The sequence below is a fragment of the Nuphar pumila genome, chromosome 11 (genome assembly GCF_984573655.1).
Source record: "Nuphar pumila chromosome 11, dmNupPumi1.hap1.1, whole genome shotgun sequence".
NCBI lineage: Eukaryota > Viridiplantae > Streptophyta > Magnoliopsida > Nymphaeales > Nymphaeaceae > Nuphar > Nuphar pumila.
The window spans coordinates 108,105,530-108,130,311 of record NC_143259.1 but is presented as its reverse complement, the minus strand read 5'-3'; the positions used below and the strand labels follow the sequence as shown (position 1 = coordinate 108,130,311).

Genomic DNA, 24,782 nt, shown 5'->3' with positions numbered 1-24,782 from the left:
CCACCTTGGAAGTTATTCCAATTCTGATTATTATTTTGGCCATCTTGACGACCATGATTCTGTTGGTTTCTCCGACCAACATTTTGTCCTTGGTCATTTCTTTGATTGTCCCTTCGGTTGTTGCGGTCATTTCCCTGCTGTCTGCCTTGAAATGCAGGGTCATTCCTATCCAGCTCGGCAAGTTTCTCTGCAACCGCAAGCGGCTCAGCTAGTGTTGCGGGGTCATGCCGGATAAGTTCTTGGTTTGCCCATCCTTGCAACCCGTTGCCAAAGTAAAACAACCGATCCTCATCATCCATTCTCTCCACTTCCAACATTATCGAAGAGAATGCCTTGACATAGTCATGTACTGACCCTGTCTGTTTCAAAGCCAATAACCTTTTGCGGGCCATTTTCTCTTGATTTTTAGGTAGAAAGTAGTCTCGCATTTCCTTCTGGAGGTCTTCCCATGAGGTTATAGCAACCAATCCCCGTCGAACATCACCTAAGCGACGTCTCCACCAAAGGGTCGCTTCATCCGCAAAGTACATTATTGCGGTGCGCAGCCTATCTGCGTCTTCTTCTATCCTCGTTGCTTCTAGAAATTGGTCCATCTCGTAAATAAAATTCTCGAGATCCTTTGAGTCCCGCGTGCCTTTATACTTTGCGGGCTCAGGTAGCCTGTAACGTGGTCTCTCCACATATGTCGCAACACCGCCAACCGGGGCAGTTCTCAACTGCCGCTCTAACTGTTCATTCTTTCGTCGAACAACATCCAATTCAGCAGCCATGATGTTGAACCGACCCAACAAATCATCAAATCTGGTGGAAAAGTCCTCCACCGAGTAGTTAAGTTTAGTGGCAAGACTTTCCACCGAGTCTTCCACTCCCTCTACTGCTGTCTTGATCTCTGCATTGAGATCTCTGAAAGCAACACAAGTTCCATTAACCAACTTCTCAATTTTGGTCACTGACCCAGTCAGCTCTGCCACATCGCGCGAGATGGCTGACACCCGATCATCGGCCATGAAGTCCTCTTCAGCAGGAACCACACTGCTTAAAGGAGTCATGGCAATCTTCTTCGGCGCCATTGTCACTCCCAATGTCGACAAGGCTCTGGTACCAACTTGTCACGGGTTGGAAAGCGAAGGCCCCCGTGACGTAGCTTCGGGCAATCACACAATGAAGGCTGGCCTTTTAAGCGCACAAGCAACGCACAACACACGCGCACGAGCGGAAGCAAGAGTACGCGTATGCACAAGCACAAGAGAGAGAGATGCAAAAAGCTTCTTTATAGATACTTGAAAGCAAAGTACATCAAGAGGGGAAGAGAGAGTCTGAATACACGGGGTTCTTAGGCCGTAAGGCCTTGTGGGGCACTCTAGAGTGCCAAAGAGGTATATACATCAGAGCAAAAAGGTGAAAAACATGGTGGTCTGGAACACAAACAATCAAAGTTGGAAATCAGAATCACAATTTGTACTTTTCTCATGCTTAGGGTTTTATGATTGTGATTTATAAACACATGATCTTGAGAAAATTCAAGAATTGCAGGGCATTGAGAACATGCCCTTGGATTAAAATTTAGATGTGCATATGTTTTCTCTAGAGAAACAACTTTTTAATATATTGCAAGATTTTCTTTTGCTGCGAAAATCTGACAACACAAATTGTGACTATGCTAGTTGTCAGGATTTGCTTGGAACCACGGCTGAAAATAATCATGTGTTTTATAGTTGTCGGTAGGAGTGTCAACAGGTCGGGTCTGGTTCAGATCCAGGTGGAACCAGTCCTGGCCCCAAATTTTGGGTATGGTATCTGACTCACTATAAGAAAAACCATACTCGGGCCCTGTACGAACTACATGAACCAGACCCAGGCCATACCAAGAAAAATAATAATTTATTATCATTTTTACATTGAAAATTTGCGGGTCTTAATCAAAACTTGGACCTGGTTGGATTCTGGTATAAAATTTCCCAAACCATACCCGGCTTCATGTATTAATCAGACCTTCAAGTCTGGACCTAGGTCTTGTTATTTATCGCCGTACTCGGACCCTATAGGGTTCAGTACAGGTCGGGTCTGGGTAAACTAGACCCGTTGACACCCCAAGTTGTGGGTAAAGGATGTACATGGGTTGGATTTGGTGTTGGGCCTAATTGGATATTGCTTAATCAAATTTGTACTCAGATTTGCATTGAAGTGGGAAAAAGTATCAAAATCTGGTTGCAACTATCATAAAATAGCTAATTGGGTGCAATATATTATGATACACAATCAGATTTGGATATCCATTGGGTTCAATGTAAAACTACATACTGAATGTGAATCTGATTATTAATCTGTTGCTCCTTACTGAATCCAATCGGATACATCATATCCAAATCCGAACTTTTGTCATCCTTAGTTTTGGGTAAGTGGACTTTTACCCTTTTGTTTCTTTCTCTTTTTTGTTTGAGCTATATATATATATATATATATATATGTGGATTTGGGTAGGGTTAAATTCTTGCAAGTCCAAATACATGTGGAAGATGATTCTATCAACACTTGACCTGGTATGGATATGGATATACCATTTTTTTGAACACTAGGCAAATTAAAACTGGTTCTGAATTGTATATTGTCCAATTCATATTTTTGAAATCACGGATGCTATATTTAAAAATAATTGTGTAATTAAAAAAATTAGATTGATAAGGATGAGTCTGAATATGGGTTGGCCCAGATGCACTTGACATGCAACTGAACCAAATCATGGCCACCGCATCAAAGGCGGCCTTTGGGTGTTGACTATCTCTTGACTAGGGCTGGAAAACAAGATGAACTGCTCATGGGTCAGCTTGTGAAGACCTCCTTCAAGCTCTTAAAATAGGCACGGCAAGCCAAACACAAACAATGGAGGTTTGGTTCCGCTCCGGTTGTGTAAGTTTGTCAACTAGTAATAAATATATTTTACATATACAGTTTATGAGTGATGCGTAGTTGCTCACTCGTTAGGTGCTCAAACGAAGGTCACTCACATTGAGTGTTCATTGCACGACATGATGGACACTCAGTCTTTTTTGGGTAAAAAGACTTTTCCTGGCGCTAAAATAGCGCTAAAATAGTGTCAGTAAAAGTCTTTTTGTGCAAAAAAGATGTTGAGCGTCCATCACGCTGTGCGATGGACCCTCATGAGTAACCTTCTTTTGAGCACCTATCGAGTCAACAACTACCAATTTTAGAATAGTTTATATCATAGAGTATCAGATGATCGAAGTTTTTAGCTTGCAAGCAATAAGTTTAGGGTTCAAACATATGCTTGTATGCATTTATTTTGTAAAATGAGCCAATTTTAGATTCGCTCAATATGTTGGAGTCTACATTCTATTATTTTCAATTTAAGACATATAATTTTTTAAAATGAGCGAGCACGAGCTCGGCTTGTTAATTTAGCTCCAGCTCGCGAGTTTGAGCTTGGCTTGCTTGTCATAAAATTGAGCCAAGCTTGGACACCCTTGGTTCGATGTGTTTGGATCATTTACTAGCCCTAATGCTGACTGCTCTTCACCAGTCAAAAATCTCATGATGTTTGTAAAAAACAAGGTTTTTTCTTGAAATATCTCAGGAAAATATTAATATATATTTAATATAATATGTGTAACTGTTTTAATGATAAAATTAGTGAGTATTAACAATATCACATTAATTTCATGATATTTTCAAAATATAAACAGTAATTATGTCTGGTTTTCACTCTTGGACCTAGGTCCAGTTAGCTGCAGGGATGCACAAAATAGATAAGGGGTGGTTGGACAGTAAATGGACCTTCTAAACCAATCATGAAATATTCCAATATTTGCTAGGAAAGAAAAGGAAAAAACATGGTGGACCCAGATCCAACTCATATTATGGTTGGCCCATTTGCACGGCATAAATTCCAGATCAATTTGTCTTGAAAAAGATTCATTGCCTAAAGATAAGGCCAACCTAAGTAGCAAAAGCTTAAAGCGTTAAAATAACGGCAGATAAATTCATGAGAGAATTTGATTTTTTTTTTATTGTGTAAACCATATCAAATTAAAAAATAGAAAAAAAATACAAGAACTAATAAAACTAAAGAACACGTAAAAAAAAAGAAAAAGTACTGGCTACCCTCGGGTGTACCACACACTCTAGTAGACATAACCCGTTCTTTAGCATATTCTTCTTTTTTTTAAGGATCAAGCTCCATGGATATGATCTATAGGGTTTCTTTAGTTAAAAACATCTTTTTAGATCATCCAAATGCATTACCTACTAAATGAACCATGCAGAATGCATCCATGGAGTTATATTCATAAAAAAAAATTGCATCTATAATATTTAGCTAGAGAGTACGGTACCCTATAGTGTAGCTAGAGGTGTCAATGGGTTGGGTTTGGTTCAAACCCACCTGAAACTAGACCTGACACCTATTTTTGGGTATGGTATCGGGTCTAAACCCAGGTCTAATGAAACCCACCATAAGAGAAATCATACCTGGACCCGATAAGAACTACATGAACAAGACCTTGGCCATATTTTGTAAAACCATATTTTTTTATCATTTTTAGATTGAAAACTTGCAGGTCTTAATCGGAACTCGGGTCAGATCCGAGTCTGGTATAAAATTTTACAAACTATACTCAAGTTCATGTATTAATCGGATCTTTAGGTCCAGACCCGGGTCTTAATCAGGTCTTCTTATTTATCACTATACCCAGACCCTATAGGGTTTGGTAAACCCGACCCATTGACACCCCTAAGTGTAGTTGATATTTTCCTGTAAAGAGAGAACATCCTCTTTTTCTTTAATGCATGCATGAGACTAATATTTGATGCTATTGAAGGCATAAAACTATTAACAAGCTTTATTCTTGGTTCGTGTTATTTGGATGTAATAATAAGATTCTTTGAGTTGCAAATTCTAGTGCATTGTGAGCCATTGAATTCTGAAACCCTTAAAAGACCTACAATACAAACCTTGTAGATCACATTCATAACATATGATCTAAAAAAATATCTAAATAATTATGAAAATAAGATGATTTATACTCAATAGTTTTATACGTTCAATAGCATCAACTATTACACCCGTCCGGGTCGATGGAGTGGCAGAGGACCTAGGGAGGAGGTGCAGACCTCGTCTTAGGTTAGTCTCTCACCGACTTTGCAGGTGCCTTTAACTGGTGGGCTCTATAGGGGCTTAGGTAGGGCAGATAGACGAGCTGAACGAACTGAACATTGTATGTTCGGGCTTGGCTTCTTTACTAGTAGATCGAGCTCGTGGCTCGGCTCATGTTTAGTCGAGTTGAGCTTGAGCTCGGCTTGTCCCTGAATGAGCTGAACACAAGCTGGCTCATGTAAAAACATTTTGTGACATATTCGACGAAGGCCTAACAGTTAGAAGGATGGAGAAATGGAAAAATATATTAGTTAAAAGAGGTCGGGGTAGACCTAGGAAGACATGGATGGAGGTGATAGGAAAGGATATGAATGCTTTGAACCTCACCGAGGACATGGCATTGGATAGAAATGAATGGAGGAGAAGGATTCATGTGGAAGACCCAGAATGATTTTTTTTGTTGGTTCATATCGCCGACCCCAATTGTTTTGGGTTGAAGGCGTAGTTGTTTGTTGTTGTTGTATATATATATATATATTATACTTAATAATTCATATTTTATATGTATATATTTTATGCATTCTTTTTTTTTTATATTATACAATATACATATTATCTATAAAAAAATATATATTTTATCTATACGACCACTATCAAACCAAGCCTAACTGAGCTGAACACCTTTTTTTTTAGCCTCGATTCGTTTAAGATAAACGAGCTGCTCTTGCTTCGGCTCATCAACTATACAAACCGATCATGAACGCGTTCGTGATGAGCCGAACTGAGCCAAGTCACAGCTGCTCTGTTCGTTTACCGGCCCTAGGCTTAGGTGTGGGTGACTCAACCCAGGGTTTACATCACAGAAGTTGTGCCAATTAAGTTATCCGATTCTCGGCGAGTTTTTTCACCATAAAAAAAAAAAATGGCACCATCTATTAACGCTCCACAAAAACGAATATATCGACATATTTTAACACGGTGGTCACCCAACTACGAGTCCAATCAATGCTTGAAGTCATAACTCAGAAAGAACAAGGGCAAATCGGAGATTTCGATGAGGGTTGTGTGAGAACGGGATGTTGTCGGTTGCCAACAGGCAATATTATTCGGTTTGAGTTGGCTTTGCTCACGCTCCCCTGCTGCTTCATCATCTTCTTCTTCTTCTCTTCCCTCTCTGGTTTACTGAAGGGAATCACAGAGGCGACGATGGCGTCGTCTCCCCCACAGTCTCTGGTGGAGAGGCTGAAGGACTACGGCCAAGAAGACGTTTTTGCCCTCTGGGACGACCTCTCCCCTGACGAAGGCGACCTCCTCGTCAAGGACATTGAGGTTATTGCTCTTTTTTTTCTTTGTTATTTGCATTCTCCATTTTTTTTTCTGCATGCTCTGATTTTTTCTCCTGATCGCTGAATCGTTACATTTTGGATATCTTTGAAGGATTTTGTTTTCGCATTAGATGTAGATCTTCTGATTATTGTTACTGAAAAAGTTGAAAATGTTAGTTTTTTTAGATCTATTTGATTTTATTGCGACGGAAATTTGATTTTTTTTGTTGGTGGCTCTTGTTCAGAGCTTGGATCTTCCGAGGTTGGACCGGATCATTCGCTGTTCTCTCCGTTCTCAAGGTAGCAAGGAATTCCCCTGATCTTTGGACATTTGTTTGCGATTTTGTAGAGTCGGATCGCGCATTCTCGTTATTTTTTTTTTCGTTTTTCAATTTTAACGAGAATGTGAGGGACATCGAAGCAATGGTGATCGGATCGGAACGGTTTGGTGTTTTTTTTTAGGTAACCCTTCGCCGACGTATGAGCCAGTGCCGGAGTCGAGTGTTTCGACTGTGGAGGACAGGACGATGGAGGAGAGGGAGCGGTGGTGGAAGATGGGCTTGAAGTCTATCTCTGAGGGGAAGTTAGCCGTTTTACTTTTGTCTGGAGGGCAGGTATAGATGAAAACTTTCGTCTTTCTTTTTCTTTTTGTTTTTTTGTTTTCCTACTTCTTTTGCCTCCTTCGTTTTCTTTTAAAAACTTTTTGCATGTCTATACATTTATACGACTTTGATCTAGCAATGGTGCTATATATATAGGGAAAATATTTGCTACTAATAAAGGTAAGGAACTAACAAGCTAGAAATCATAGGTGCAAGTTGTATCGACTCAATCTAACCACAAAGATGTGTTCATCATGGTTTGTTTGATAAGGATCAAGCCTTGGATCATGCTTTTCTGATGTAAAAATGTGATCTTTTGAGTTATGAAATTTTGGCACATTGTGGGCTGTTGATTTTTGGACCCCTATGAAAACCTGATTACTTGTCATAATCACATGATTCAAAACAAGTTTCCTACTAAACAAACCATGTAGATCACATCCTGACCTACAAAAAATTGGAAATTTTTGAAGAGAAAAGTGATTTCTACTCTTTAGTTCCTTACCTTCATTAGTAGCCAATATTTACCCATATATATATATATATATATATATTTGCTACAGTCTCTATGTGCAAACGACCTAGCAAATGGGGCAGAACCTCCTTGTTTTTCTTTTTCTCACATATAACACCATAGATGTGATCTGCGGCTTTTGTTTAGTGGGAACGGCTTTTGGATCTCTAGAATCTGACCTGTATACAGTTTTTTCCAGCGATCCAAAAATCAACGGCTATGAAGGCATCATTTTTTTCCAACTCATAAAAACATGTTTTTTGGTCGAAAAAACATGATCCAAGGGTTGATTCCTACTAATTCGAGCATGCAGAACACAATCTATGAGGTTAGATTGTGTCAAGACAACTCACATCATGAGATCCAAACTAGATTGTAGGTACAATAGATTGTACCAAATATAAACCCTATATATTGATTCATTGATTGAACTCCATATTTAGTGGCTGTTTTTGAGCAATTCTTATCTTTCTCTTCTAGTTCCTCCATCCTTTTCTATCCTCTCTGTAGATTGTAGCCATTCAAAAGTTGTTTCTTTATAGCATATTTATATTATGAATTGCAGTCAGGTAAATATGCTTAAATGTTGCTGGTTTATCATGTGGTTGTCTGATTGAATTTGGTAACATTGTCATTGTGCATCTACCTTTATATTCGAATAGAAGTTCAGATTACTAGAACTTGAGCAATTCACTTACACTCATTGCCTCTCCAACTGTGTTTTTGAAATATAATTGCAGGGGACCAGGCTTGGAAGTTCAGACCCTAAGGGATGTTTTAGTAAGTACTTTTGCATTGTGTGAATTTGTACAGGCTTTTATGTCATTGGCAAAAAGGCACTGCTTATCCACGTATATACTTGGATTATTGTATACATATAACGAATATCCATACTTTTACTCACTGCATGCATTTTTATTGAAAATTCTGCCAAATTTGTTTTCTTGAATCTGCCAATAGTGACTTTCTGCTTTTTTCAAGAACAAAACAAATTGAAGACTACAATTAGATATTCTAAGGGGTTTGTGGTACAGGATTTGCATTAGCTTCATGGACTTGGGTAGATGAAAAAAGTGGATGAAGATTCCCTAGGTCCTGTTGTCTCTGTTGGAGCAGACTTCCCATGCATTTCATGGAAAATGCAGTCTGGTGCCGATCAGACATGCTGGGACTTTGACTGAGGAGACTAACCTTCATTTGTAAAATAATTTGTGCATTTAGTTGTTGTTTTGTATGTTGCAGTTTTGTATGTTGCAGGGGAATGCTGACCTCTTATGACCTATCATTTACAGTCATATCCTGCTTCTCTTTCTCTACAAACAAAAAACATGCCTGATTTGGATCTGAACATGGATCTGAATTTATTATTTTTATGTTGGATTTGGGTTCAGATCTTGTATGAATGGAACCGAATCCAGTCCCTTTGCACAATATTGTGCACTATGTATATAGTTCATTCTCTTTCCCATCACATGTCATTGCATGGGTTCTTTACTAGTCTCTCTCTCTCTCTCTCTATATATATATATATATATATATATATGTGTGTGTGTGTGTGTGTGTGTGTGTGTGTGTGTGTGTGTGTGTGTGTGTGTGTGTGCATGCAAAATTTGTTACAATATTTTATCTTTTGTATGTAGAACTTAGTAAATCTCAACTTTTATCTTATTTTATTCTATTTTTGCAAATCCATACCTGTAGATGTGATCTACATGGTTCATTTAGTGGAGATCGGTGTTTGGGTCACAAGATTCCTATGCAATGTAAAAATCCACAGTTGTAAATGCACCAAAACTTGTCAACATGATAAATTTATATTTTCTTTTAATCAAGAGAACACAATCCATGTTTCATTCTCTATCAAATTGATCATGTTGAACTGACCTACTTGGTCAGATTCAGTCAAAAGTCAAAACAGCTTGAAACAGAGATCCTTATTTTTCGGTGTTTGGGTCACAAGATTCCTATGCAATGTAAAAATCCACAGTTGTAAATGCACCAAAACTTGTCAACATGATAAATTTATATTTTCTTTTAATCAAGAGAACACAATCCATGTTTCATTCTCTATCAAATTGATCATGTTGAACTGACCTACTTGGTCAGATTCAGTCAAAAGTCAAAACAGCTTGAAACAGAGATCCTGATTTTTTTTTGTATATATATATACATATATATATATATATATATACATATATATATATACATATATATATATATATATATATATATATATATATATATATATATATATATATATATATATATAGAGAGAGAGAGAGAGAGAGAGAGAGAGAGAGAGAGAGAGAGAGAGAGAGAGAGAGAGAGAGAGAGATACCAATTGTGTCTGCTTTCTCTTGTATCTGTGTTCATGTCTATGTGTCATAGCTTTTATCTTACTCCCGTAGGGTGCCTTCAGTCTGTAAGCCCTGTGTTGGCATCACTCCTTAAGCATCAAACACCATTGGTCTGGTAACCCTAGGGGTTTTATGCTTATTGATGCCACCCTAGGTGCTATATGCTTATTGATGCCACCCTAAGGGGTCATAGGACCATTGGGGTTGTTCCCTAAATGCTATGCTCTTCTCTCTCTTTTCATTCTTTCTATTAAGAAAGAAAAATACCACCACAAATCATCATTGTCCTCATTATTGGTTGCCTATTTTTGAGAAGAAAGGGAAGTATCTCATTCTTCAATAGAAAGAAACAATATGCTTAAGTCGAGTAAGATGGGTGACAAGATGTCCACCAAATTAGATAGTGTACCAGCAGATTAGGGGGGGAAAATAGGGCGTATTCATGACAAATCAGTACTAGGCCATTTCACTGTTGCACAAAATAGGACATCAATCCATGAGAGATGAAAACTTATCATTGGAAGTGCAGTTATTTTTCTCCTTCCAAATCACCCATCATGTTGAGAACAACCAACATTTTGTGCGCTTAAATTTACTAGGTCCAAAAAAGAGCTCCATAATGCAAGATAGATTACCGAGCCACACCTGTAACGCCCCAAAATCCTGGACTTGAAACTTTTCATGAAAAAGATTGAAAGCTTTGAAACCGGTTATTTATTAGAGTTTAAAACAGGCGTTCAACGAAAAATCAAGTTTGAAATAGCAAGTCTCTGGACCTTGGGCGCATTACAACGCAAACTTCCCTTTACAAACCGATTTGCAACTCAAATATATATTTATTGAAATGAAAAGAAGAACGAAGGTTTGGTAATACAGTTTTAATAATTTGGAGTTTTAATCAAAATAGATGCTTTCAAAGAAACTCTATACCATATTTACCAAAATGTCTTCAGGAGCTCAGTATCAGGGAAAAGAAAATCATCTTGATCTCATCACGTCATCGTGCCATCACAGACTGTATTACTTATACACCACCTGCCCATGAAATGGGTTAGTCTCGCGAAAAACTAGTAGGAGTGCAAAAGACAAGAAGAAACAAAGGCTGCAATAAACAAGATATTCGCTAGATAAAACAGGAAAAAACAAGACTAGCAGAACGAACCAAACGTGTTGTGGAGTAAGCAAAACTCTAGTAAAGCAGACAACTAAATACAGGATCGGTAATGACCATAGTGCTAAACAAGCAACTATAGCAATCCAACTGATTCTATAGGTGAAGAGTAACTAACTCTATCCAACAGTCAAACAAAGCAACTGAATAAGACAAGCATTCATAACAATGCTCGCAATACATACAATTACCATTAAATAGTTCAGTCCATCGGCAAGTAACTACATTAATCGTAAGGTACAAGCCATTGCATTACAAACAATTTATAAGCTACACATGATAAGCAATCATACGACAATAGTTATATCACAATATGTAAGCAACTTATAAGACAAGCGGCTACATCAGTCCTAGTTGCAACCAGTTCGTAGATTGCGAGCTGTATGCAATCACATCAATCATAAGAGACACAAACCAACAAGTGCTACATTACAATAAGCACCAAGTAGTTCAACCAAGCAAGTCATATGCCAATATATGACAACTAGCATATTATGAGCTATATGCAATCACATCAATCATAAGAGATGCAAACCAACAAGTGCTATATTAAAATAAGCACCAAGCAGTTCGACCAAAGGGTAAAGCAAGTCACATGCTAATATGTAACAACTAGCATAATGCTATTATTATAAGCATTTAACTAGTATGAGAAGGTAGTTATTACTTAGCAAAGAACTGCGTAAGCAGTTTAACCAGCTAGAGTAACGCTTCAACAGGCGTGCATAGCTCAACGAGTAGCATACTGAACTACCGAGCAAACAAGCAATTCACGTCATAGTATGCATATCTCATAATCATGTGCATAGGTTACATTTTGTTCTCATTATTAGCTGGCTATTGTGGGTACGCACAAGGCACGAAACATAGAAACAACCAAGATCAATTCAAGAGTCCATTATGCTATGTATTTTATGCTACCCCGAATGACTGACTGAGTCCGCTTCTAAGGGGACGACCAGTGATCAAGAGAGTAAGTCCCCAAAGGCATACAAAGGCTTATGGATGCATCCGAACTTCTGCAGAAGTGACTATCTTTGTAGCATTTTCCCTAACCTCCGATGACCGGGGAAGTCGGGTCTTTTGCCCGTGACTGCCATTAATGGCCTGTCCATTGGAGTTTTGTACCATCCATCATCTCTCTTCATGAACCATGTTGAACGGGCACGACGGGGGTTTCTTAACCGTCGTCCCATTCTACATGCTCTGGTCTTTCGACTCACTTGAGCATCTTCCCTGTGAAGGCACATAATTATCATTATGTGAATTACACGCGCCATTGCGTGTTCGAGGCAACCACACACCTTTCATCCTACTCACCGCAATATGCAACATACCTGTTCAAAAGTACAACCACGATGAGAAGGGTAAGCATTTCTCACAGGAAATCCCCCAACACATCTGTTTTACAGAAGTCCACAGTGAACTCATTCGAGTTTCAACTTATCATGCTCGGGTCCTTTAGACAGTCACGAGCATCTTGCATATTAGGCGAATATCAGCATTACAAGATTACCTTAAAGTGTCAATACACGTTTCGAGGTGACTATAGACCTCTCATCCTGCTCTTCGTAGTCCAAACATATCGTACATGACTAAGAGTACGACCACAAGGGGAGGAGCATGGATTTCTCAAAAGAAATTCATCAACCATAATCTCGCGAAAGAAGAAAGTGCGCCAACTATCTTAGTTTGACCAGAAAGCCTAGAAACTAGGTCTCGCATCAGAGGTAATGTAGCACCGATCTAGCGATGGCGCACGTTCTTCAATAGAACTCTTGCCCCACTCATGCACATGCTCCTAAACAAGGTTATTCGAGTTGTATCGGATACGCGAACTGAAGTTGTAACACACTTCTCCCAAATACATTGATTTGGGAGATTCAACCGCTATCTCGCAAAAAGGCTTTTGAAATCTGCTTTACAAAGCTATACATTTTGAAAATAGGTTTGCACCTAAAAACCATCATTTTTGGAGAACCGAAGTGCATAAGTGTGCGTCGTGACTTTTAAAACAAATAAGCGAAACAATATACACTATACACTCGAAGCTGCACTCAGGGAGTGCAAGCTAACAAGAGGCAAACCCGTGCACATTATAGTGTAATGGCAAATCGAGGAGCAAGACTCGATGTGCGAAGCTGCACCTCGAGCGTAAAACGGACAAGCCACCCACGTGGTATGAAATCATACCTCGACCATCAAAACACACAAGCAGACAAATACGTAAGCAACTCACGAGGTATAAAATCGTACCCTAACTAAGCAAGTACAAAAGGTGACTTATGAGACACGAAGTCGTATCTCGATTAAACGATAAGCGTAAGCAAGTAAAGGAGCATACAACAGATAAGATCACAAGCAAGAGTAAAGCATATGTGCAAAGTGTGGCAGCAACGTAAGGACAAAACAACATATGCAAAAAGTGAGTGTGAAAGCAAGCCTGGGCACGTAAAGCATAACAACAACAGGAAAGTAACGTACGAAAAGCAAGGTTTTAAAACCCGTGACTCGAAACTCGACTCGTTCTTTATTGACTCGTGACTCGGCGGGTCAACTGGGTGACTCGGACCGGGTTTTGTTAACTTTTGATTTTAAAAGAAAAACAATATATAATTTGTCTGAAACCATGTTTTTGAGTAAACATAGTCTCCAAATGTCTGTAAGAATATAAAAACAACTGCAAAGAGCTATAGAGGTTTGCTTGAATAATTGGATTTGATATCTATACAAGCACTTTGACTAATTCATGACTTGAATTAGAGGATTTGGTCACCATGAGTTCAGTCTTCTACTACCTAAGGTTCCTAAAATGGCCAATCATATATGCTAGCTTGTTTTAAAAGTTTTAATTCTCTCTCTAACAAATCCATAAATGTAAAACAGGGATATATGTGCATATTGAAAGTTTACAGGATGCCCAATATCAACATAAATAAGCAATTTTCTCATGTATAAAACTATGCAAGAAATATATTAATGGCACAACTATAAAAAGACTACTAATATTTGAATATGTACAATGCTTGTTCACATAACAAATGGATGATGAAACCTAAATGTGACTTCCCATAGGCACAGTTGACCCGCCATATATAGTGAGAATCATTTCTTTAAAATATTTTGCTAGAATAAGTTGATAACACAGGGTGAACAGTAGTTCGAACAACATGGCGATTTTATTCTATGGATTTAAATGCTTTTTTATCTTCAAATGATTTTTATTTTTTATTTTATACAAAATCTGGGGGTAACCCTTGTTAAAATATATGTACTTATATATTTCGAAACTGTAATTTGAAACTCAAAAAACAAATTTAAAACATCCCAAAACTCGCCCGAGTCAAGCCGAGTCAGGCCGAGTCAAGCCCGAGTTTTGGCAAACCGAGTTTGCCTTGCCGGGTTGACTCGCTGGAGGGGCCAGCCGAGCCGAGTCAACGAGTTGACTCGACGAGTTTTAAAACACTGACGAAAAGCACAAGCAAGAAGTAAAGCCATGACGCATAAAGCGTGGGGCAATCATAATATGAAAAGCTAGAAAAGAAACGAACAAGAACATAATGAAGGATCAGGATTGCGTCCCGGAGTTAAAAAGGCATACACATACAAGTAAATGCCATGGCGCAAAGCACAGGGCAACATGAAACAAAAAGACAGAAAGAAAAGTGCAAGAACGTAAAAAAAGACCAGGATCGTGAAACCGCATCCTGGAAGTAAAGTAGGAACATAAAAGATTGTAATTAAAAAGCCCGAGCACATATAGCGCGGCGGGCAACATGAAAGTAAAATGCAGAAATTAAAAAGGACCAGGTTCGCAAAACCGCGTCCTGGAGTTAAAAGCATACACACACACATATATATATATATATATATATTATACGCATACGTATATACTCCTTTCCCACATTTTAGTTATCTTTTCTTATTTTAGCATTTGTCTGTTCATTGTCCTTTTACGCAATAATCCCCTACCTTGAGGGGTTGCGGTCCTCGTACGCCTGCGGCGTAGGTAAGCACGAGCTCGAGCCACGGAGGGCGAGCAGGATCCACCGTTCAACTTGCGATGCTTAGAACATTAGTAATATGCCATAATACAAACGAGAAGTGAGTCTGGTAAGACCTGCAGTGGTACCGGACCCCAAATACGAAGGTAGGCAGGGAGCTCAACTCCCTGCAGAAGAGCAACAGAGGTAGCAAGGCAGGGAGCCCTGCTGGAACAACAAAGGCCTCTGTCAGGGCCTTGCTGAAAGTTGACTGCAACAACGACATACGGTGGCAGAGGCAGGGAGCAAGGCTCCTTGCATGCCCGAACAACAGGAAGGGGGTAGGGGCCTAACCCCAGCCAGGCAGGCAATGACAGAGATAGGGAGGCTTGCTCCCTGCCTGCCAGAGCAGCAAAGGCAGGGGCCTCGGCCCCTGCCAGATTTGAGAAGATAGAGACAGGGAGCAACCGTTCCCTGTCGGCAGAAGAACCAAGCAACAGAGGCAAGGGGCTAGGCCCCTGCCAAACATGAGAAGACTGAGGCAAAATGGCAGGGGCTTCGCCCCTACCGAAAAACCCACTGGAGGCAGGGGGCGGAGCCTCCTACCGGAAAGCCGAGTTGACACAGGGAGCTTCGCTCCCTGCTGACGATAGGAAGGAAAAAAAAAGAAGGGGAGGAGGGTCAATACCTGCGAGCACTAACCGACGGCTGGCGATGTCATCGACGACTAGCAGAGAGAACACGAGGGAGAAGGAGAAGGGCGATGACTCAGGCGGATGCCGATGGACACAAAGAGGGGAGCGACGATAGTGAGGATGCCGGCGAACGAGGTTGGAGAGAGATGGTGTCAGGGAGGGCGGTGGCTCACCAGAGCTTCGATGCGGGTCGTCAGTGGTTGCAGGGGAAGCGAGAGGAGACACAGGAGGGGGGGGGGGGTTCTCGTGGTCGTCGAGGTGTCTGCCAAACACAGGGAGGAGGAGGAGGCCGAACTGGGTTGGTCGCCGGCAGCTCCGATCGCCGGCGGCAGCACGGGAGAGACTGGGAGACGAAAGGGAGGAGAGAGAGAGAGAGTGGCGAGGGTTTTACCCCTCGCTCCTCTGAGCCTTGCGTCTTTTAAAGACGCAGGCTCTCGCGAAGATTCGAGAGCCCGGGTCAAGCTTGAGTCCCGGCCCGACACAGCTTTACAACACCTCCAAGTTAGGCCATGACCTATGTCACAGGGATTCGGCTAGCAGGGTGCCGCACCCGCGTCGACGCGACACGGGTGCGGGTGCGGTCAACGCACCCAGGGTCATTTTGGTCCAATTTTTTAGACTTAAAAAAAAATTTGCCAAGATTTTTTTTTTTGCCCTATATGTCACAGGGATTCTCCAACTAGGTGCCACACCCAATGCAGTCAACCTGACCCTGGCTGCAGTCAACGCACCCAGGGTTATTTATGTCCAACTTTTGGACTTTATATATATAATTTTTTATATTTTTGCTGCACCCCCGCACCCAGGTTTTTTGGAAGTGCCGCATCCCCGCACCCGCACCCGCACCCGCACCCTCACCCTCACCCTCACCCGCACCCGCACCCTCACCCATGTGACATAGTTCATGACATGTTTAGTTTTTTTTTGGAAAAACTCAATGTTTCAAAATATGATAAACAATTTATTCATTCTGACAGCATAGTGCATATCTACTGGGCCCATGAAAATGATTCTTTCTTAGGTTGGTTTGGTATCTACTTTATCCAATGAAACTAACCATGTGAAGATTTTCACTCTAGGAGAGTGATCATAATCTCAGATGGTTCTTTTTGGTCATAATTCCACCCCAGGGTCTAAGCTTGACCTGTAAAAAGAGGCCGCCATTAAGTCACCTGAATCACCAAAGCACGATTACACTTCGTCCTGCCTTTTCCATCAAATTTATTTTGGAAAGAGGCTTCATTATATTGAGCCATTCCTCGAATTCACCAATTTTGAAGTTTCTTCTAAATATCACTATCCATCCAGCACCTTGCTGCCAGCATTCATTTTCCCAACCACTTGCATTTTTTTTGCATCACCATCATCAACGTTGCTGTTGTCATTAATATGATTATTGTTTATGCTTATGTGGGTGCACTACAAGTAGTTAATCTTGTTAAGATGTAATATAAGTATATATAATTATATATACTTATCTATGTATGTACATATATATACACATAAATATGTATATATTTACTTTATATTGCTGTAACAGGTAAGTACATATTAGGTGTATTTTGGTCTTTTCTGTAACCGACCCCACGTCTCGCGGAGAAGATGGAGGAGGGGGGGTCGGTGAGATAAAAGGAGGGGGTGGAGAGGGTTTCGCCCTCTTCACTCGGCCCTCTTCTTTCCCCTCTCTCGTGCGCTCCCTGCCTTGCAACAACCGCCGCCGCCAGTCGATCCGGAGCCATTGTCGCCGACGACCTCCCACTTGGGTATCTGCTCCACCCTCGACGAGAGAAGCCCCTTTTTTTCCACCTCCTTGCTGTTTTTCCCCATCGATCCGAGCTCGACAACAGAGAGATTTGACCTCAGCCAACCCTGCCCTCGCGCCTGCAGCCTCCAGTCACCGAAAAACTCATAGGAGAAAGGTACGGTGCTCCTCTTGAAACTGTGTGAGGAATCGAATATGGATTCGGTTCCGTGTATGGATTTGTGGTGAAAATCAAAGGAACACCCTTAGAGGGCTGTTCTTCTTCAAGAATCGAGGGGGGGGGGGCATACCGATTCTTTCTGCACGTTATGAGCATGTCAATGCATTTCTTGGATGTTGGAAAACCCAACTCTGTGAGTCACGGTTTTCCGGTAGCGGTGACCTGGAGTTGGGGGTTTCCTTGCCTAACCCTAAACCGGAAATCCCAAACCGAATCGATTTTGGGGATTTTCTTGTCTAACCCTAACCTGTAAAAATCCCTAAATCAAATCGATCTGGGGTTCGGCTGAGGTATTTGGATAGCCCCAGTCGTGGGGTTTTTGATTTCTTGAAATGGATGACCCCAGGTTTGGGGGTTCCCTATTTTGGGACTCGATAAACTAAATACGGAAGAGTGGTGTCGATTTGCGATTAAAGGGGGTTCGGTAGATGTGATCTATTGAGAATCGTGGTTACATGGAACTTGAAGTTATATCATTTTCTTGTTGGACTTCTAAGGCCTTCTACTGAGAGATGAGGATTCTTGCAGCCATCATTAAAATAGTATGAAGAAATCTTTAACATAACTTCCATCAACATTCTGATCGCATGACTGTACTATTTTTGTTGTCTTATAGAGGAGGTTAGGTATGGACTGGACATTTGTACATTCGTATGTATTTTGTTGGCTCTGGTTAAAACTCTTTAAAACGATCTGATGGTTTATCGTAAAATGGTGCATACTATGACACAGGTAAATTGTGGGACGTGTGAATGAAGATTTCATCACTAGGTGTTAGTAACATCATACTTCTGTAGATTAATAACATTGTGTTAATCCATAATCTGTTACTAAATGTTAATTATATCACTAGGTGTTAATAACCTTAGGGGATCCATGAAAACAAGTTATATGTACCGGTTTCTGTATACCTTCAAAAGTTTGGAAGGGTTTTCACTGGCAGGTTAAATTCCAGTCACACCGAATGGTTTTAGTATATACATTATTTTTTTTTACATTCTGTAAGTGCATTCTTTTTATGCTCAAGGCTACAGAATTTGGAAAGTAACACCCAGTAAGTTCTCTGATCAGATTGTATTCACATTGTAACAATAGGAGTGCAGTTCGAGATGCACAATATTAAAATTTATATTTTTCAGTTGTCACTTCTATAACAAGTGATAAAACCATTACAGTGTCGGCTGCGTGTATAAATCCGATCGCATCGGCTGGTGGGGGTCACCATGTGGTAAATGATGGAATTCCTGGTTTAAGGTAGCAAACTGCATATAGTGTGTGTTTCTAATGCATTTTTCGACTCCATATCATGAGTATTAAATTAAATTCTATAATAGTAATAAACTGCCAAGCTAAGTGGAATGAGTTCCATAGTAAATCCCTGTTATGTTCATATCTGCAAATGTCAACAAATGTTATGAATAAAGAGTTTCATGTGCCTACATTTATAGGACATGTTTAAGTATCACGCATTTGTGAATGGGTTTTCAGTGCATGTGCATATATGAAATCTATGTGTGTTTGGCATGTACAATCTTGAATAAAGGTTCTTATATACTTATGAATCATGAATGTCAGCATGACTCAGTTATTTATTTTCTTCTTGAGCATGTATGCTTGATGAATATGTGAAATTTTACATGTACACTCACACATTCAAAAGAGATATGCATTGGTTATTACATGTATATGATGTAGGTACCACACATAGTGAAAATGCATATGATTGAAAAATGACATGCATATGGTTGGGTTATGTTTGCTTGAATGCACATGCTTTTGGCACTATTGGCCTAGTGTTATGAATAAACACTACTTGGTTTTATTATGTGATGCACCGATGATCTAATTGGACCATCATCGGCCTGGAGAGCCGTGGGTTTGTTTTCCTTTCAGATATGTTTTTGACTGCATCACTTAAACCGCATAAGTTGGTATGGTACACTACTACACTGTTCTAGTTGTCCTTACGGGTTGACGTTTCGTAAGGGTTCCCGCAAGGGAGGATGCGGGTTTTCACTTTACTTTTGCATATGGTGTTGCAAACTTAAAGAATTGAGGTAAATTAAAAACATAATAAAGAACAGTGTAATATATGTTCTGGGATCTTCCATCTGGAGAATAGAGATCTTAGAGATACGGTCTTGGGGAAACTGTGAGCATACAAAAACTCCGTGTGCTAAAATATTGTCCTCTGAACCCGATATTGAGGTTCTTTCTCCTGGCCACGGTTTTAGGGAGAGTCCGCCACTGTACCTGGGGGTGGTGTTTTGGTCACAACTGTGATTGTTTTTGGTACCAAGGAAGTGACACTTGTGGGCGTGGGGTGTCCCTTGTGTCCCCAACATTAGATGTGGAGGTCTAATGTTTCGAAGGTAATTCGGTCGAGGGCTAAGTTGGAACCCAGTAATAAAATATAAATTGTGTGTTAAGCTACCCTAAGAACCTACTTAACCTCGGGGATTGTACCCGTTTGGTGTATCCGCGGGCAACAATAGTTAAAAAACGAAACTTAAAGTTGCGTGCATTTAATAGGGCATGCATATGCGAAGGAAAAAAAAACTTAAAGGTAAGATAATAAAAGGACTCATGCATTGAAAAGAAGTCATGCATCTTCCTGTTATACATTAGATCATGCATATTTGAATTGTTCTCTATATCATGACATGATATGGTGGTGGTATGTAATTTGCATCCTGAAAGCAGGCTGCAAGGTTTGGTTATTTAGTTCTTGATATATAGTACCTGTTTACTGTTCTCGACTGGTGAGTATATGCAATCCGTCGCATGTATGAATTGTTAGACACTGCAAATTGTTATATCTGCACTCACTCAAATCATTATATGAAATCTTATCAACGTTCTTTGTCTCACCTGGTTTCTTTAGAAGTAGCTGTTAAAATGTGTCTCCTAAAATCATTATTGTAAATATAAATATATATATTTATATACATAGAGATACATTTACATATAATATATTATATGTACATATATCTCTCTATATATAAATATATATATTTATATATTCTTACCCGAAAAGGGTATTCTTGTAATTTCCTGTCTTGCGCATATTCCATTTGGAATATGTTGTAGTTTTCTTATTTATTTTTTTGTAATCCTTTTTTACTTTTTCTTTTTTTATTTTTATTTTTATTATTATTTAAAGTGCATTGGGGGTCCTCCAATAGAGTCGTTGGGGCCCCCCAAAGGTCGCAAATGTGACCGTTGGGGGCTCCCCAACGACTCCTTTGGGAGCCCCCCCTTTGCACCTTTTGGCACTTGTATAAATAGAGGTGTTCCCCCCTTGTAATTCCTAAGCTTGAGAGTCTCAAGCATTTGTTCATTTTGTCAAATACATGCATTATTGCATGTTTGCTATTTTTACGCTTTTGCGTATTTTGTTAGTGTTGTGAGGGTGTCTTCGTACACTTCTTTGATAAAGTATTTATGCTTGTATGCGTATTGTCTCTTCATAGACAATTTCACATGGTATCAGAGCTTGGTTGGTGATAGAGGATTGTGGGATCCTCTTCTTTTCAAGTACCTCGAAAAGCGTGCCTTCGGATCTTTGGAGGTTGAAGTGGTGGATCTTGCTTCTCAAATATTTTAGAAGAATCTTGCGCAAGCTAGCATTTGGGATATTGTGTTGTTACGCCATTTCTCCCTTTCTCTCTACTTCATAATGGGCGAAAAAGAGTCTCCCTTTACTCTTGACTTCAAATTAAATGGGTCCAACTATCATATTTGGGCCGGAAACATGGAGGCTCACATAAAAGGGAAGGGACTAAAGGGTTATGTGCAAGGCACAATTCCGGAACCGGAACCCAAAATAACCGTGGTAAACGGAAGTGAGATCAAGATTCTTGAAGGAGAAGAAAGGGTTAGAGCTCTTGAAGAGTATTCTAAGAAGCACGATGAGTGGGAAATGAAGAATTTCAAGATTCTTTCTTGGTTCTTTTCATCCATTGAAACCAAGATTAATGCCAATATTATTAAGTTAAAAAAGGCATTGGAAGCTTGGCATTATCTTGAAAAAATGTATACATCGAGGGACCTATCTCATAAGTATTATCTTCAAAAGAGGGCTCTCTCTCTTACTCAAGGTGAAATGACTATTAGGGAATATTTTGCCGATCTTTCCTCCGTTTGGGATGAGCTCGCCATACTTGAGCCAAAATGGAGTGGAGAAGCAATTGAACTCCGTCACAAGCAACTTGAAGAAGATCGGTTCTTCAATTTTTTGAATGGGCTAAGGCCCGAATTTGAGCAAATAAGGTCCTCTCTTCTATCCTCTTTTTCTCCTCCCTCTCTTGAAGATGTACTCACCAAATTAAGTGGTGAGGAGACTCGTATGAGTTTATGTAAATAATGATCAAGTGTTCTTATGGTTCCTTGTAATCATGAAGAAAGTAATGAGGTCAATGCCGTATCAAGACCCGGGAACAATGTAAGAACCTATCGTCCCCCTCATTTTAAACCACAAAATCAAGGTGAAAATGGTGGGCCAAGAGGAAAAAGGGACTATAGGAAAATTATTTGTCATTTTTGTAAAGAACCCGGACATATCAAACCCATATGTCCCAAATGGAAAAAGCTTCTCGCAATGGCTACCACCGGTGTTCCACAAAAGGATGAGGCATCATCAAGTGGGTCACTCTCTTTAAATCAAATAGTGGAAGCCCTTCAACCTCTACTCAAGGGAGCTACCTCCGGTGCCGCCGTGTCTACCTCATCTCTTCCAGGTAAAGTCTCTTGGCTTTTGGACTCCGATGCATCTTTTCATATGTCCCCAAACATGTTTTCACTTTCCGATTTCTCAAAAAATGTTTCTTCCTCTTTTGTTTCCACTGCGGATAGAACATCTCTTGAAATTAAAGGTATAGTTAATTTCGAAACTCAAGATTTTTTTATTCAAAAAATTAGATTTATACCTAAACTAAACTTAAATCTTCTCTCTGTTTCTCAACTCTCGGACCATGGTTGCGATATTAAGTTCTCTTGTGATAAATGTTTAATACAGGATCGCCGGTCCGGAAAATTGATTGGGGAAGGCTTTAGAAAAGGAGACTTATACTATATGGAATCTCTTCGAGTTCCAAAATCCTTTTGTAATGTGGCCCAAAACAAAGATATAAATGTATGACACAAAAGACTTGGTCATCCTAATATCACCAAGTTGTCTTATTTACATTTTGCAAAAGACCTATGTAAAAGTTCATTTTCTTGTAATGATTGTATTCTCAGAAAAATGCAAAGTTTACCTTTTGAGCAAAGAACCCTGTTCTCTTCTAAAAAATTCGAAATTGTTCATTCGGATGTTTGGGGACCCGCACCTGTGACTTCAAAAGGAGGCTTTTCTTATTATGTCATTTTTGTGGATGATTTTTCCAGATATTCGTGGATCTATTTTCTTAAGTTCAAACATGAAGTTTTTTCGTGTTTTAAAACCTTTCATTCAATGATCAAGAATCAATTCAACAGTAGTATAAAAATATTTAAGAGTGATTCTGGAGGGGAATATCTCTCCAATCAATTTAAAGTATATCTTGAGAATCATGGAATTGTCCATCAAAGGTCTTGTCCTAAAACTCCTCAACAGAATGGGTTGGCCGAAAGAAAACATAGGCACATTATTGAGACCACTAGGACCCTCCTTATTTCTCAAAATATTCCTAAAATTTTTTGGGCAGAAACAACTCTTGCTTCTGTTTATTTGATAAATCGCCCGCCATCTAGGATATTAGGAAAAATATCCCCTTTTGAGATTTTATATAAACTTGAGCCAGATTATAATAAATTATGAGTTTTTGGGTGTAAGTGTTTTATACTTATGAATAAGAATGACAAACTATCTCCCAAGGCTATCCCTTGCGCTTTTCTTGGATATTCCGAAACTCAAAAAGGGTTTCGTTGTTATGATCTTCAAGATGATAAGTTATATGTCTCTAGAAATGTAACTTTTTTGGAAAATGAAAGTGGCTTTGAAAAAAATGTTTCTCAACAAGAGAATTTTGATTATTCCTTCCTATTTGATCTATTGTCTAGTAATGATGATATATCTAGTGATGATGATGTATCATCAAATCATGATGAGGAAAATGATGGTGACGTTGGTGAACATAACTCACTCAATGAACAAGAAAGTAGACTTTCAAGTGATCCAATAAACTACTCTCGTAGAAACCAAGACACCTTTAGAAGTGCTATTGACCAGTATAGTGAGCTTGTTCCTACTATCGACCACCGGAGATCTGAAAGGAATAGAAGACCTCCAACTCGTTTTGTTTCTTTTGATTCTTTCTCACCACGATATAGGGCTTGCCTTAGTGCCATTCACTCTTATTTTGAACCAAGGAATTTTGAAGAAGCCAAAAAATGTATAGAATGGCAAGAAGCTATGCAAAATGAACTTAATGCCGTTAAAAAGGCTGAAACTTGGGATTTCCAAACTCTACCCATAGGAAAGAAAACTATAGGTTGTCGATGGGTTTTTAAGGTTAAAACTAAAAGTGATGGATCCTTGGAAAGGTATAAAGCTCATTTAGTTGCTAAAGGGTATGGGCAAGAGTATGAAATTGTTTATGAGAAAACTTTTGCCCCTGTAGCCCGAATGGTTACAGTTAGATGTCTTATTACTATTGCATCTATTAAAAATTGGAACATTTTTCAAATGGATGTGAAAAATGCTTTTTTAAATGGTGATCTTAACGAAGAAATATATATGGATGCTCCACCAGGCATGAAGATTCCTAAAAATAAAGTTCTTCGTCTTCGTAAGACTCTCTATGGTTTGAAACAGGCCCCCAAGGCCTGGTATGACAGGTTTACCAGTGTAATGTTTGAAAATGGTTTTTTCTCATGTTATACTGACACTGCTCTATTTACTAGAAGATCTAATGCAGGAATTGTGATTCTATTACTCTATGTTGATGACATGTTAATTACAGGTGATGATGTTCAAGGAGTCAAGGGTATTAAGTCCGTCTTGACTTCAAAATTTGAGATGTCAGACTTGGGTTTTCTGACATATTTTCTTGGAATTGAGG

At 39.5% G+C, this 24,782-nt stretch overlaps 1 protein-coding gene across 1 annotated transcript in view; it reads left to right on the top strand.

The window, feature by feature from the left end:
* The first annotated feature begins 6,246 nt into the window (after positions 1-6,246).
* The window catches only part of LOC149822746 (UDP-N-acetylglucosamine diphosphorylase 1-like), a 70,208-nt gene continuing 51,672 nt past the window's right edge, over positions 6,247-24,782 (top strand). Inside the window, exons 1-4 of the mRNA XM_089981240.1 lie at positions 6,247-6,439; positions 6,681-6,735; positions 6,898-7,049; positions 8,292-8,331. Of these exons, the coding sequence (XP_089837366.1) occupies positions 6,317-6,439; positions 6,681-6,735; positions 6,898-7,049; positions 8,292-8,331 (370 nt within the window). The 5' untranslated portion in view covers positions 6,247-6,316. The remainder of the gene's footprint in view (positions 6,440-6,680; positions 6,736-6,897; positions 7,050-8,291; positions 8,332-24,782) is intronic.